Here is a 15,797-nt window from a genome sequence, read left to right as displayed (position 1 = left end):
AGGTCTCCCTGCAGAGCCTCTCTGCCTTTGAGGGAGTCAAGACTTCCTCCCAATATCTCCCTTGGCTTTTGAATAACTGCTGAGCTGTTTATCCCAGCTGCTGCTCTGGGTCTTTCAGCTGGTGAATGCACTGCCAGACACTGAGGCAAATCTGTGTGCAGCAGGTCTCCTGTTGAGCTCAGAGCTGCTGTCTGCCCGCTGGCCCTGAGGAGAAAGGCTGTCATGCCACACACCCTGCTGAGCTTGGCTTTAATGTGATCTTGCTGCAGCAGCCACTTTTTATGGCTGAGAGACACCATCAGCTCGGGACTGGCTAGGGTCTCTCAGCTGGTACTCCCTTCCTTCTGCACCAGACGAACCAGCCCGCAACTCTGGAGCACCAGTGGGAGCTTAGTGGTGCTGTGGCCAGCAGTTAATAGACAGGAGCTGGGCAAACAACCCTCTGCTGTATCCCACTTCTGCTTCAAGGTCTGGGCTCTGTTTACCACCGCAGTCCCAAGGTGGGGACTGGTGTCATGCTTCTGCAGGGCAAATTGCTGCAAAAGGAGAAACATAGGAACCCTCCTCACAGATGAAGGAAAAGCATAGGAAAAGCAGAAGAAAACAAATGCTCAAATATCAGTCACTCAGCATCTCTGTCCCGATTTAGAAAAATGCATTGAATAAGAGGTCACACTACCTTGGTCCCCAACTATCTTCTGGCTGATCTCAGGGACTCCAAGGTTCACTTTTCCTTGAAGGGATCCAGGAAATTAATTTTCATTGGGGATGCCAGTAGCAGTACCTGCTGAGAATAAGCAGTACTCCTCTCACTGAAGGGCTGGAGATTGGCTTATCTGCCTACATCAAAGGGCTATAGGTGGCCTCAGTAAGAATGGATGATTATCAAGGAGGTTCTGGAGCTGGTTAGTAGAATAATTTTAATATTGCTGAGATTTTATAATACCTGAGATGTGTTAGGCCACTGAGAGCCTTGGGCAGACTTTTTTTATTATTGCTTAAGCTGACATGATGTATCACTGTTGGTACCTGGTCTCAGCTAGATCTGACAGAGTGATTGTCTGTACCTGCTGTTCTGGTTGTGAAGTTTTTTCATTCGCGCAGATTCTGCAGATAGAATCTGTGCTGTGATTTGAACAGGAAATTTTGGGGATATAGAGAACCAATGAGATTTTCAGGAAGCTGAAAGGTCCATGAACAAGACTTCAGTGATGCTGCATGTTTGAATCTTGGCTCATTTGGAAATCCAACAGATGAAACCATCTTTTTCAAATTTTGCTGGCAGATGTATGAATGGAGCACTTTTCCCTTTCTGGCTTTACTTCATGATTCCAACCAATCTGACATTTCTTCATCTGCTTCAGACCTGCTGTTCCCCAGCCTGTATCCTCACAGGCAACACATGGGTCACAGTGGTTTACAAGAATGTATTTATTTCTTTGGCTTCAACTCAGAATCTAATTTGCTACCTGCATTTTGAGGTGCACATAAGCAGATACCTCAGGCAAGCTAGGAGAATGACTAAGAGGCAAGGATGTGCTGTGGATGCACCCTGGAAGTGCTGCTGTGTTATGTAATGAGGACCTGGGCTCGACGTAAGCATTAGGTCACAGCCTTGAACACATCCCTGCCTCTCCCAGCAGGTTCAGACCAAGCTGCTGACATGCACAGCAGCTTCAGCGCTGCTCCACTGTTGCTTCAGTGTCTGCACAATAAGCACGGCTGAATGCACATGCTTTTATTGCTCTCTTGCCTATGCCAAACCAACTCTAGGCAGTACCTTGGTTTTGGGGACAAATGAGGGGTAAAGCAAACCAAAAAGAAAAAAAAAGGAGAGAAAACAAGAGAAAATGTTGGTAGCAGTTACTGCTCAGTTCAGACAGATGACAGCATTTTATTAGCTCTTGCATGGTATCCAGGGGAACCTCAGGAGCTCCCTAGCAACAATATAGCAGGAAAAGGAAGTGTCTTAATCCCTGGAGCTAATGTGTTTGTGCAGAGCTATGGGCCTGTTGGCCCTATCTGTCTTGGCTGTAATGGTATGGAGAGCTGCTACCTCCTTCCACAATACTACCAGGCAGCAAAAAAGGCAAAGGCAACAATTTCTGGAACTAAGATAGAGGAAAAGGAGCATACATAGACTAAGGAACTATGTGGTGAACCCATGAGGAAGGAAATACTTCTCCAGTCATTAACTGAGATGTATGGCAAATCTGTGCATTTTATAGAACAAAGCTGTTGTGATCTATATGTTACCCCTGCTCTCCTAAAAATCCACTTTTTCAAGATCCTTTTCTCCTCTTCTATCTCTATTTAATCATCCCTTTGTCCATGTCTAATGTTTCCTTGTTTCTGAAGATGACATATGTGATCCTGCCATTGTTCCCCTTACTGCTCTGCTGTAAGTGAATCATGACAAAACAGGAAATCTTTGTTCCCTCAGGACTGGCTTTATAAAAGACCCCTAATTTCCTTGATGGTAAAGCCTTCAAAGGCCTAATGTAATCCTCTGAAACAAGAACGTACAAAGATCCTCTAGCCTCTAAAACAAGAAGGTACAAAGATCCTCTAGGAACTGAGAGACCACTGACACTGGAGACAAATGGCTCCATGTCGAAATGTCACCTTACCAAATTGATTTTAGATTTTTAATTTTAAAATTGTGCTTAGACATGTCTCCCCTTTATTATATGTGGCATCAGTGCATCTTTAATTTCCTCTGCATCTGGGACTTGTTCACCTGTTGCTATTCCCCTGAAGGGCACCAAGGGCGAATTTTGCATGAGTTCAACTTTGGCAAAAGGCAGTACCTGAGGGTTGGTGTGTCTCTCCAGTTCTTCCAGCCCTCCGCTTTGTTCCACTTGGCTAAGCTGATGCATAAATCTCTGTAACCAAAACTGAGCTGTTAAAAAAAACTCCCTCACTCTCTCATCATAAAATCTTGGGAAAAAACCCTACTGTGTTGCTCTGTTATCTCCACAGGTAAGCTTTGTTCTTGGCAGGCATAGGCACATTTTTTTCCAGAGATGGGATCACTAGGAAAAAGTTCATAGTTGGTCTCAGGTGTCCATGGGACTGGCAGCTCCCTTCTGTTGCTCACCAGGGTGCAATTTCCAGGCAACATGTTAAGGTAAGTGCTGCAGACACCTGGAACAGAGTATGCCTTTCTGCTGGGAACGCATGAAGCATCTTGTCTACAACATTGTGTTTTTTCCCTAGATTGTTTGGATGATTGGAAAGGGATGGAGTGTTCTTTCCCTGTGGCATGCATTGCTTTGCCCTGCCTTGACATGAAAAGTTCTTCTCACTAAAGGAAATGTGGACATAGCTGTGCATTTTGCTGTACTCTAGAGTACTCTGACTAGAGGGGAATAACATTTGCCTCACCACTGATGCACATTGCTCTGCAGACACCTTGTCATGGCGTGTCTCTCCTCTGTTCAACTCTGCCATGGATACCTGTTTATTATGACACTTTCAATGTCAGCAAGGTATAATTTTGCCAGCTTCATAGCCATCCACTGTCTCCTCTGCTTGGTCATTTGGAGATGAATCTGTGTCCCCCCAACCAGTTTGGTGCTATTGCAGCATTTCTAGCCATGATGAGCTGAGCAGAACTTGGGCTGATGATTCATTACTGGAAGAGTGCTGAGCATACAAATGAGAGGGTACAATCAGCAGTGAGGCTTGCTTTGCATATTTCTGCTCTGCTTTGCTTCACCAGTAGGAACATTTCTCAGACCAGCCTGCAATCCTCTGCAGACCTGATGGCAGCCTCTCTAGTGATGTAGCACTGTAGAAACTCCTCTGACAGGCACAGGCAGTGAAAGGAACCCTCTTCTTACTGAATGTGAAGTGCTGCTGGCATGCACCTATGCTAAGCTCCTCCTTTCCTGGTGGCCTCTATCAGTGTGTTTTATTAGTCAGGCAAGTGAGGAGCTCAAACAAAGACTGAAAGAAAAATAATGGACATATGCATGTCACTGCCTGCCTCATATAAATCAGCATGCAATGATGAACCATCATTATTTGTGTGCTTCTAGCTACTTGTAGATGGCCACAATCCAGATTAGATGCTCTCTGTGCCAGTACATCTGATTGTCAATAAGAAGCAGCTGGACTCAGCTGAAGCAAAAGCTTTTTCCTGCATATGACAGAAGAGTGTTGCTAAAGTTGGCTGACTCCCGGGCTGTGTAGGATATATTCCAACAATAATGTTGTGGGATTTTTTTTGTTAAACACTTTCCAGCTTTTTTTTTTTTGGAGAAATGTACTCAGAATTTCCCATAATGCATTTTGCAAAGCTGACAGTCAGCACTTTATGTGATCTTTTCTCCTTCTGGTGATAGGAGGTAGGGTTTTTTTGTGTAATTCTATTGACTGTAGTGATTTTATTTCCATTTGTCCACATCAAAGTGGTCAGAATCAGGACCTGACATTTACTTACTGGTGGCTGAAAGGCAGGTGGAGGTGGAAGGGTATAAACATCAGTAAAGAACATGAAAGGATTAAGATACCAGCCATGTTACAGAAAAATCTCCTGTTAATGCTTTAATGGCCAGCAGACATTCATAGTTCACTGAAACCAGCAAGTAGAGGTGTGGTAGACTAAGAGCTCACCCATTTTCATGCATGCATTTGAGTACCTGAACCCTGCATCCAGCTCTGGGGTCCCAGAGCAGAAAGGATATTGACCTGTTGGAGCAAGCCCAGAGGAGGCCACCAAGATGATCAGAGGAACGAAGCATCTCTCCTATGAGGAAAGGCTGAGAGAATTGGGATTTTTCAGCCTGGGGAAGAGGCAGCTTCAGGGTGATCTAATTTGGCCTTTCAGTAACTGAAGGAGCCTAAAAGAAAGAAGAGGAGAGATGTTTCCAAGGACATGTAGTGACAGGACAAGGAGAAAATACTTCTAACTGAAAAACAGTAGGTTTAGATTAGACATAAGGGAAAAATTCTTTACTGTAGGGGTGAAATAGAGGCACAGAAACAGAGAAGCTGTGTCTGCCAGATGCCTCAAAGCATTCAAAGCCAGGTTGGATGGAGCTCTGAGCATCCTGGTCTAGTGAAAGGTCTCCCTGTCCATGGCAGGGGTGTTGGAAGTAGTTGGTCTTTAAGGTCCCTTCCAACCCAGGCCATTCCATGATTCTGTGATTCTCTGACTTATGATCTCTTTGGGGAAGCAGAAGAACTGGACGGTTACGCTGCCTCCCAGGTGCCAAAATGGCCTGTTGTCTCTTTGCATTAGTTATTTGTATTGGGGTTGTAATGGTATTTCTAGGTTGAAGTGGGTAAATGTTTGTTCTGATGATGCACTCTGATGCCTGTCTCCTCTGAGCAATACAGTTATTCATAGAAGCAAGGAAATTTAGCATGCAATAGCTCAGGAAACTCACTCTTTCCTATTTGGAGCCCTAATTAGAGCAATTAATCACTGCTGCTTCTGCCATCTAAGCTTTCGGGCTAGAATATATTGTCCTCTCTTGTCAGAGCAGAAATGTAAAAATGGTTTCCCTTTACCTGACACTTTGCCAGTACAGCCTTTATAAGTGTCTGTCTCCTACCAGCTTCTATCTTTCCTGAGAGCTGGAGCTGAAAATGCAATGAACAAAATGATGTGACTGTTCCAAAAGAAAGAAGAAGTGTGAAATTTTAAGAGATCAGCTTCTACTCTGTTTATGTGGGTTTTAGCTGGATGTCTCCATTTGCATTACCTTTCCTGGGAATTTCTTTTGTGTTTCCGTATTGCTGTAACAAGGTGACCATTTTGGGAGGGAAATATCCTGACATTTCCACAGTAAACAGGGGTTTTCTTTCCACTTGATGCAACTGAAACTTCCTGTCACAAAATCTCTACTTACTGAAGTTCTCCAGGTATGTTCCCAGGAGAGGGCAGGATGAGGATTAGGTTGCCTCTGTGTTTTAACTCCATATCTGCAGCTTGGCTGGTCCATCAGTATTCAATTAAAGTGGTTAAATGTGGTTGTCATTCTGTTCCCCCTGCTTCCCCATGTATCAGTGTGCATCAGGTGATAAGCTATAGGGGCTGGGGATCACAGGACAGCACCCTGGCCCTCTCCATCTCAAACTACATAACTCTGTAAGTTAGGGAGATCAGTGCTTTGGTCTCTCTTTGTGTTCTTGTGACAGTGATTCCTCCTCCAGGAAAGAAAGGCCTTTCTTTTGGCAGCTGACCTGGTGTGCTGCACCCTTGAGTGCACTAAGGGTCTCTGCTGCTGGGGATGTCAGGGGTCTCAGTATAAAGTGAGAAGCTGAAGATCTGAACAGTCCCCCGTTGCCTTTTTTTCCCTGAGAAAAACTATGGTGGAATCTTTCTGTCCACAGACCTGAAGATTCCTCTGGGGCCCCCCACGGGGTGTGACAGGGGAAGAGTCAGGTGTGGCTCCGTGATGCTGGCAGTGCCTGCATTTCTGCTGAGATTTAGTGCCTGAGCGTGGGTCCTCTGATGTTCTGCTGCAGTGCCGAACAGAATGGATGAGCTTGGCTCTGCAGTGGCAGTAGGGAAGATGAAGATGGCCATCTGTCCACAGCCAGCATACACATTTTTCACACACACACACACAGAGGCACAGACACAGACACACACAGCACACAGACACACACACAGACACACAGACACAGACACACAGACACACAGACACACACACACACACACGCCTGAAAAGTCCCAACACGTAGCTATGAACACAGAAAGTACTGGACTGCAAGTCTAGTCTAGTCATGTATAGGATTTTTTTAATATCGTCTAGAGACTTGCGGCATTTCCAGCTGCATGTATAAGGGAAGTTGAGATTCATGGTCCTGTTAGCCTTTCCTAACATCATGAATGGTCTGACAGTAGCATTGTGAAATATCAATTTTCTTTTGGTGTACTTTCTGCTGCTTCCTTATCAGTCAGCTTCAATACCTCTTACAATGAAGTAACTCTCTGAATCTGAGATGTTAACACTAATGTTTGTCTTTTTCCTGCCCTTGATGAAAAATTAATGAACCATGAATGAATCAACACTTATTCTCTGTTTATGCTTTTTTCCTTTTCATGCTTGGATGCCAAGATGCATTTACTGAAACATGGGAACAGTTGCTTTTCGACTTCTCAGATAAATCCATTCAGGAAAATTTCCAACAGGGATCCTTATTCTTGGACCTCTAATTCTTGCAGACCTTAAGCAGATAAGAATTGTCACAGCCCTTCAGTGAAGGACAGCCCAGAGCAGCTCATAGCTCTTCTAATGTGCCGAATATAATTTGTTGCTCATTTCTATTTATTGCCCCACCAGCTGATTGAGTAATTCAGTACACCATTAGCAGGCTCTCCCCATAAGCAAAGAGGTGTGTGCACTTGTCATTCCTGAGCTGATCCTTTGGAGAAGTTGCTAGAGGAAGCAGAGGATAAATATTGAACCCAAGACACAACTTAACACCTCTATTGTGAACATCTGCAATTGGATCACTTACTGGTTTTGGAGGGGGAGGGAGAGGGTACCAATAAAGACATTTATTTCTTTTCCCATTCCGCTTGATTTTAACAACTTGCTTTAGCAGAAATGACCCAGAAGCAGCTCCCCAAACGCAGCTAAGCTCCAGCTGCACCCAGGACCACTGCATAACAAGTCTGGAACTTGGCACTGTGACAGCAATCTGCTTTCCTCATCACTGTCACACAGAACAGCATTTCACCTGGGTTGCACATGTCCCACCTCACCTGCTCTCAACACACGCACAGCACGGTGCCACAGCTCTCTGACTCTCAGGGGCCCAAAGCTCCCTGCACGTACGCAGGTCCTGGGTGAGTGCGTCACAAGAGACAGATGCTTGCTCCCACTGACAAGACAAGCTCCATTGCTTAGGGGAACATGAAGCTTAATGAAGTAAACAATGGTCCAGGTAAACCTGCACGATGATGGTGCCTTTCAATACATTTCTAGCAGCTCTCCAAGGACTTCACTGATAAGGAAGTCCCTGTGCTAGCCGAATGCATTTCTGTGCAGCTATTATCTCCCAGTTTGTTGAGACAAGAACCCTTATGTTCCATTCAGAATAACAAACCATATTTCTTAGCAACAGTTTTGTGAAGAGTGTATCAGAATTTCTTTCTTTTTGATTTAGAGCAAAAGATGAATCAGAAAGCAGAATATGATTTTTTTTTCAATCTTTCAGTCTTATTTTGGAGGTTGCAATTTTTTCAATTCTAGTAATTGTGAGTGCCCAGGTCAGGAGGATATGCTACTGGAATTAACATAACTTTTGATTACACATCAAAAGGTTTTACTACAGATTAAGTAGTTTTCAACAGTTATATTTCCATTTCCTATTTTCCTAGTAGTCTAATTTAGACAATCTGCATACACTAGTAACTTCTATGTCATTCAGGAAATGGTAAATATTCCAAAATGCAAGGAAATAAAAATTTCTCTGTGGCTCTTTCCTTTCCAGTGAAAGTATGAGCTTCATTTGATAGGACTTTTCCATGTTTCTAGGAGCCACTGGACCTAGACGCAGCAAGATCAGCCTCTACTCAGATCCACCACTGACAATCCCATAAACGTGCATACGTTTTAATCATGAATGGATGGCAGCTGCATAGACTGTACAAACCTCATCCAAAATCCATGACTGTCTTGGATTGCCTGTAACTTTTTTTTTTTTTTTTTTTGTAGCACAACTCTGTGTTGTTGACTCCTTCATTTGTGAGGAAATGCCAGAATTTGAATGTTGGCAAGTAAGGCCTCATCCACATCATGTGTCAAATTCCTTATATGACCTCCACAAGAATTGGTGGCACTCAGTAATTTGTAGGACAGGTCTACTTAATCTCCCTAAATTTAATAATTTAAATGCCTGGAGATTTCACTGAGTATTTTTGTGAGATGAGCTTTCATTTAAAATGTAGAACCTGGGAGAAAAAGCAAATTCTGAAAGAACCTTCTCTAAACCTAAGTATTAGGTTTCCAAAAATATAAACCCTGGAAAATAATCCTTTTAGATATTATAGGTATTCTTCCATTCTCAAATCTTAATATAAAACCAATGAATGCTTTGGAACGTTTAGTCCTCTGAACCCATTAAGAGGATCATGATAAGCTTTCTCTCCTCCCACACTTCACTTTATCTTCTGCTAACAATGGCCACAGAGGAGACAAACTGGTAAGGATGCTTGAGGTATTTAGTAGGTGTTTAAATCCTACCTGCTGAAGTGAAACAAATGATTCATTTGCAAGGACCATGAAATGAATTTCCCCATCAGACAGACCCATGCCAGAAGTAATCCATAGGTGAAACCCCGGGAACTTCTGCTAAGTTGTATTGCTAAGGGAATGCATCTACACTTGACTTTTCTGTGTTCTGGTGATGAGTCAGTATGTGTTTTACACTAGAAGTGTTTCTTTCCACAAAGTTTAAGGAGGTCTTCCAGACATCTAAAATTCCACAACCAAAGTAGTGGCAAACTGTAATGTCATCTCCACTCCTGCCTTGAGGTAAATTCACTGAAGTTTAAGGCATTTGGGTCTGAAAAAGGAATTAAACAGGACAGCAGGACTTTCTCCTGTAAAGGAAATACACCTCAGAGTCTTATGGCTTCTTAGATGAATTTGTCTCCAATTACAGACTGTCTAGGCTGACAACTGAACCTCCCCATGGTGCCTGAACATTAGCTGGAAAGTACATAGCACACCTGGCCAAAAGAAAGCGAGGCAGTTACTTGAATCATATTTTTAGAAGACCAATTTGAGGATTTCACTCTACAAAAGCTATGCAAGGGAAGCATTTCAGAACTGTTAGTGTAAGAATGAGAACACAATGTGTTCTCAACTTAAAAGCTCAGATTTCTTCTAGCTTGTTTGGGCAGTGACTCCTTTGGAGCAGGAAACACGGTATGCTGAATTGTTGCAACAGGTAACTGAAGAGTTTCCCCCCAGAATTCCCTTAGCCTGTGGATTTCCTGAAGTCCATCTGTTATCTGCTAAACTGCTATTAGATGAGCTGCTGCTGATTCTGGAACATACACCAGCCCTAGTCCCATGCCATTAACTACTGAGAGATAATTAAGAAATTTATAAACTGGACAGTGATCATGACAAATTTGAATCTTACCCTTATGCATTTTAATTGGAAATATGTGCCTGTATTAAGGTGAGGTAAATCTAGCACATGTATAGAGTGCCATCATACAAAATGATCAGATTTTTACCAGCAGAATTTATCCAAAATATTTGAGTATCTTGTAACTGAGAAATACCTGACTTATGGAAACAGACTGAACTTCATGGTAAAACCTGGAATTTTATACCATGGTTCCACTTGTACCAGTTGTAAATATCTGAAAACCAAGTTTTTGTAATGAAAATGGTAATTAAATACTAGTTTCAGTTGTTCTTACTATTAGACATCCACCTAAGACAATAAAGAATATGAAATGAAGAGCATTAGTCTTTTCTTATAGGATATGCTGTGCTTTAAAACTTATTTTATTGATCCTAAAGTTACAAGATCAATTACTGACATTTTCTTGAGGATCAATCTTGGATTAAATGGCAAATGAAGAAAAGGTTTTCATATGTACTATATCCAAAAGCAGAAACAGATTGCCATTCTCATGTGAACATTCAGAAACCTTTTCTGATTATTAAACAGTATGTCTGAAATATATCTAAGTTATACCAGCCGCCATAGCACTTTTTGGTGAACCAAAGAAGTCCTACAGTGAAATCAAACTTTGAGTAAAATCTGTACTACTTTAATACAATTTCCCTCTTACATATTTTTTCCTGTTTTTAGATGAATGTATATTCTGTCTGTCAATTACAATGCAAAGTATAAGTAAGATTTAAGCAAGGATGTTGGAGTGTGAAAATAATTGATGTGAATTGCTAATAGGCTGGTGGGAATAAATTTTTTTCCACATAAAGGCAAATCCTCTCTCATCAAAGACAGCAGACTTGATTTTCCACCGTTTCAGACCTTGACTGCCACTATTACCTGCAGAAGGAACACGAAAGCTGAGAGCAGTCTGCTACTAAATCAGTACTTCACTGTGACCAAAACAGTAGTATTGAGCCTATTCTTCCCTCCCTTTGAACAGATGTGAGTAAAGCTGGAAGCAAATTAAAACAACACACCATAGGGCAAAAAGAAGTCTTGTCATTACTTCAGGTAGGCAAAATGGAGGTTTGATAGCACATACATGTTTCTCTTCCCTTCTCCATGATTTTGCCACTTAAGGCAGAAGCCTTGCATTTATCACCCTTCAGTGACAAGAACTGATCAGGTTTGCATTCACCTTGAACATCCTGTGATGGAGAATGGAAAATAAAGGGACAGTATGAGTCCTCTCAGGTAATTAACCTAAGTTCCAGTGCTTCCCACACCAGCCTATTTTCAATTTTGGCACAGTATAGTTCATACACTCTAACATTATTGCTCAGAAGATAGAATGATGACTCAGGTTTACTAAAAACAGCTTCACAATACTGCAATCATGCCTGTGAAGCTTCATCTCATATCCTGTGTTATAAGTTTCTTCTCACTGAGAAATAAATTTGTGTGGTGTTTTGTGTTTTGTCAGAAAAGTTAGTCACCAGACACCTGAAACACTGATATACCATCTTTAATAAAACATGGCTTGTTTGGTCAATTTGCCTGCCAATTTCTTTTCCTGCTTTTAAAAACATGTGTATAACACCATAGGTGACCTCCCTTAATACTGCTATCCATAGAAATCACCAATAACTGAGAAATAATATGCCACTGCTGCATCCTGTCATGCCAGAAGATCGAGACTACTTTGAAGATTTTTTAGAGTAGGTGTTACATGTCATTTGTGCCCAGATCCACTGAAGTCAATGAAACAACGCCTACTGGCTTCTGTGGGAGTCTGACTTGGACATTATTCTGGCAATCTGTCCACCACTAAATTAAACTATTCCAGGGATAAAAGCCCAAATGAAGAAAAGTAGAAATTTGGGAACTAAAACTGAGCTGCAAATAAATATTCTAATTCAATGGCATCCTGAAAAGACTTAAATAAAACACAAACACACTTACACAGGCATGTACACACACATACATACAAAAAAAAAGTTATGACTTTAACAATCTTAAAAATCCATAGTCTAAAACTGTTTACATTTAAACAATTGAGCATAATAGGTAGCTTTCTTGACTTTCCATTTATTTCCCTGAGCACTGATCTTTGGAACATCTGGAGTTTCAGAATTGTCTAGTTAATAATTCCTAAAATAACTATCTTAAGTAAAATGCTGTCTTTTTACGACAAAAATCAGTTCCTTAAGTAAAACTAGGATACAACTTCCATGAACTACAGTGTATGTAGCCAATTTTTAAAAAACCACCAACTATTATTACGCATCCGCATCTGTATTTAGGCACCTAGCTGGTTTGTCTGTTTTCCAAAATCACTCTGCAGTCTAGCAGTTCCCATTTAACTCAGTATCAGGTACTATACTGTCTCATAAACTCATTCAATTGGAGACCTACATAAGAATCTAGTTTCCCTGCTTTAGTTACTCATTTTGCAAAATCTCGTTTGTGTGAGCAATAAAGTATGCTATGGAATTGGTCTTGTGCCTAAATCAATATTACAGGCAAAGATTACTGGACTTGTCACTTTCCCATAAGGGGTTAAGGAGGTGCATCTGCAGAGAGGCAGCATAAAACCAATCTTCAGTACTAAAATGGGACCTAGCTAGGGCATATGTTTTAGACTGGCATTCCACACCAGGAAATCTGCTGTCCAAAAGGAGCTCTATTTTAAATTTCTGCTATTTAGAACTACTTGACAAATTGGCAATTGCTGCTTTTCACTTTCTTCTCTAGACTAGAGCTTTAAATGTGAGCTTCATGGACATAAGTTTGCAACTTTAAGACTTTTCAGGCATTTTGCATTTTAGATTATACAAAGTGTGCAAGTCAAAACATTTTAGAAAACAACAGTGCAGAGGTTTTTTGAATATTTTAGAATCAAATCTCTCTCTCCAGTTCTAAGGCTGCAAATTACGTCAGCCTCTCTGCAGCTAAAAAGTTCAAAATAATTTTCCATGAACCACAGAAATAGACTGTAACTTTGCATACTCAACTCTCTCTCCACTCTTTCTCCCCTCCTCTTTTGCCTTCCCCCCACCCCCCCAGCCCCTGGGTAGCTGATACACTGGCATTATACAGCAGGCTCCAAACACAGGATTAACAAAAAAGGTTATTTTGTAATGCTTCATTTCAATTGTAATACTTCGTACTGGAGGAGGGGGTATTGAACCAAATGCAACCAGGAGAGTTGCTATTTAGTTCTTCGTGCAACATGAAATCAAACCTTTGTCTGTTCTCAAATGATGTAATAAAATATGCTGCACCAGATTCTCTTCAATTAGCACTTTTTTTTTTATACTATCTGGTACTGGCATTCCACAGCACAGAATCCAAAAAGGAGGATTTAGCACTTCTTCGCTTTGCAGAAACCCTTTTTAATACCTCAAAGTTCATGAAGAGTTAACAGCATACGATCCCATCACTTTCCCCCTCCCCCTTTTCAGAAATTTGACTGGCCTTTCTTTAAATAAACAAACAAAACAAACAAACAAACAAAATCCTTGCTTTAAAATAGGAATATAAATACTGTTTTGAAAACACATTTGGAAGATGTCTTCCAGGATGGTTTATATATATATTTTTTATCCTTTAAAACTGTGACTACTGCACCAGTTAAGGCTGTTTACAATATATATATTTTTCAAATAAAACTTTTAATATTCAAGCTTACCAGATTGATGAATTGTAACAGGTAAAATGGAATTCTTTACAAGGTAAACCATGTAGTTGTACAAAATAGAATTATATCCTTCACCTGTGCAAAACAAAAAGAAATCCTGCCTTGCATTAAAAACACAGAACCTGTTTACAAAAAGGAATGTGTACTACATTTGGACTTCCTTTTTATCTGCCATATCCTAGCAACATCTCAGTTATTTTAGTAAAGGAACTAATCATCAATTTTAAACTGCAGTGAATTTACCAAACATTTTCACTATAGACTTCTGAAAGCTTTTACAGTAAGAAGTTATCAACAAAAGCAGGCACGTTAGTGTACAAAAACGTTGTTGATTTTTTTCCTGTTTCTTTTTCAAAGTGCAGGTTTTTCTCAATGTGCATCTTACAAGACCAACGAATGTTTTAACTCACTAAATCTTAAAACAGAACTCAATTCTCCCAAGGAGTAGTGTAAACGTTAAAGATCCCCAATACACCTCTAGTAAACGTGACACAAATGTCTCTGCGTTGTTTAGAAATTTAGCTCTTTTGAGAGGTAAAGAAGCTTCATGACACCTTTTCCTTACACTGGCTGGTTATCATAAATGGGTAACTCTGGACTGCTAAAGCTGGAGACTGATGAATCACTTGAAGGGAACTAAACTTGGCTACAGAGGAGAGGCGACGGGAGGAACCAACCCTTAGGCGTTTCTTGCGCAGCCTTCGGAAAATTCAGCCGCCGGCGGACGAAGGGTCGGTGTGGGGGAGGGAAGGGGGGGAAGGAAGAAGAGAGCAGGGAGGGAGGGAGGAGAAGCTTCCGCAGAGCCAGAGGCACGGCGGCACGCCGCCTGTGTCCCGCTGCGCCCGCGACGGCGGGACCATCCCGTCGGTGGTGCGAGGACTGTCCCCGAGCCCCGCGGCTGCGAAGCGCTGGCGGGCCCGCTCCCGGCTGTCACGGCGATCCGGGGGCCGGGCGGGGAGCCGGGCGTCCCGGCGGCGGTCGGCGCTAAGTGCCGTGAGCGCAGGGCTCCCCGGGGTAGATCTCCTCGTAGGCGGGGGGTTGCTCGCTGGGCAGAGGGTAGCAGTAGGGATAGGAGGCGTTGAGCTCGGGGTCCATGGGCGAGTACCCGGGCAGCTCGACGGAGGGATGTCCGCCACAGTGCACCTCCACGCCGGCCTCGTCGAAGACGTGGAAGACGCCCACGTTGATGTAGGAGACGGCCTGGAAGGGGCAATCCCCGGGGCTGAGCTCGGGCTCGCCGCCGGAGAAGAGGGAGCCCTGGCTGTGGCGCGGCGCCCGCCGCCCACCGCCGTGTAGTTCTTGACAAGAAGCAGGTTAAGCAGGCCCAGGAGACACTCCAGCGCGTTGAAAACGGTGGAGAGCACCAAGCCTTGCTGGTAGTCCCGCAGCTTCTGGCAGCGGAGCGCCGCGGCGGTGCCGTCGGGGGCCGCGGGTCCGCTCCGCGGGCGGGCCGCGCCGCCGGGCTGCAGCAGGCAATAGTGCGAGTACTTCCTCTCCACCAGCGACACGGTGTCGCCGTCGATGACGGCGCCGGCGAAGGCGCTCAGCACGCCCAGCATGAACACCAGCACCCCCAGAAGCAGGAAGTTCTGCCGCCCCCCGGGCGACGCCTTCTCCACCGGCCCCGACGGCGCGGCCGCCGCCTCCGCCCCGCCGGGGCCTCCGCTCGCCGGGTCCGGGTCCCCGGCCGGGGCCAAAGCAGAAGCCGGTGCCGGTGCCGGCGCTGGGGCAGGTGCCGGAGCTGGCGCCACGGGCGCCTCGTCGGGCGGGCGACAGCAGAGCAGCGCAGCGGCGAGCAGCGAGAGGCCGGCGGCCAGCAGCAGCCCCGAGTAGAAGGCGCCGGCGGCGGTGCCCAGGCGGAAGGGCTCGCCCTTGAGCTCGGAGCCCAGCGAGAAGCACTTGAGGCCCACGGCGGCGGCGCTGAGGGCGCAGGCGAGCAGGAGGCAGCTGGAGAGCGCGGCGCAGGCTCCCCGCACGCTCCACTTCATCCTCC

The 15,797-nt window shown here is 43.8% G+C and overlaps 1 protein-coding gene across 1 annotated transcript; it reads right to left on the bottom strand.

The window, feature by feature from the left end:
- Positions 1-13,759: 13,759 nt before the first annotated feature.
- Positions 13,760-15,792, bottom strand: TMEM271 (transmembrane protein 271). The gene is given in 2 exon segments (XM_041470982.1): positions 13,760-15,096; positions 15,099-15,792. Coding segments are annotated over 2 exon segments (1,002 nt in total). The 3' UTR covers positions 13,760-14,788.
- Positions 15,793-15,797: the final 5 nt, after the last annotated feature.

This window comes from Pyrgilauda ruficollis, unplaced genomic scaffold, assembly GCF_017590135.1.
Source record: "Pyrgilauda ruficollis isolate IOZ18807 unplaced genomic scaffold, ASM1759013v1 scaffold106, whole genome shotgun sequence".
Lineage (NCBI taxonomy): Eukaryota > Metazoa > Chordata > Aves > Passeriformes > Passeridae > Pyrgilauda > Pyrgilauda ruficollis.
Note: the sequence above shows the minus strand (reverse complement) of the source record. Positions and strands in the feature narration are given on the sequence as shown.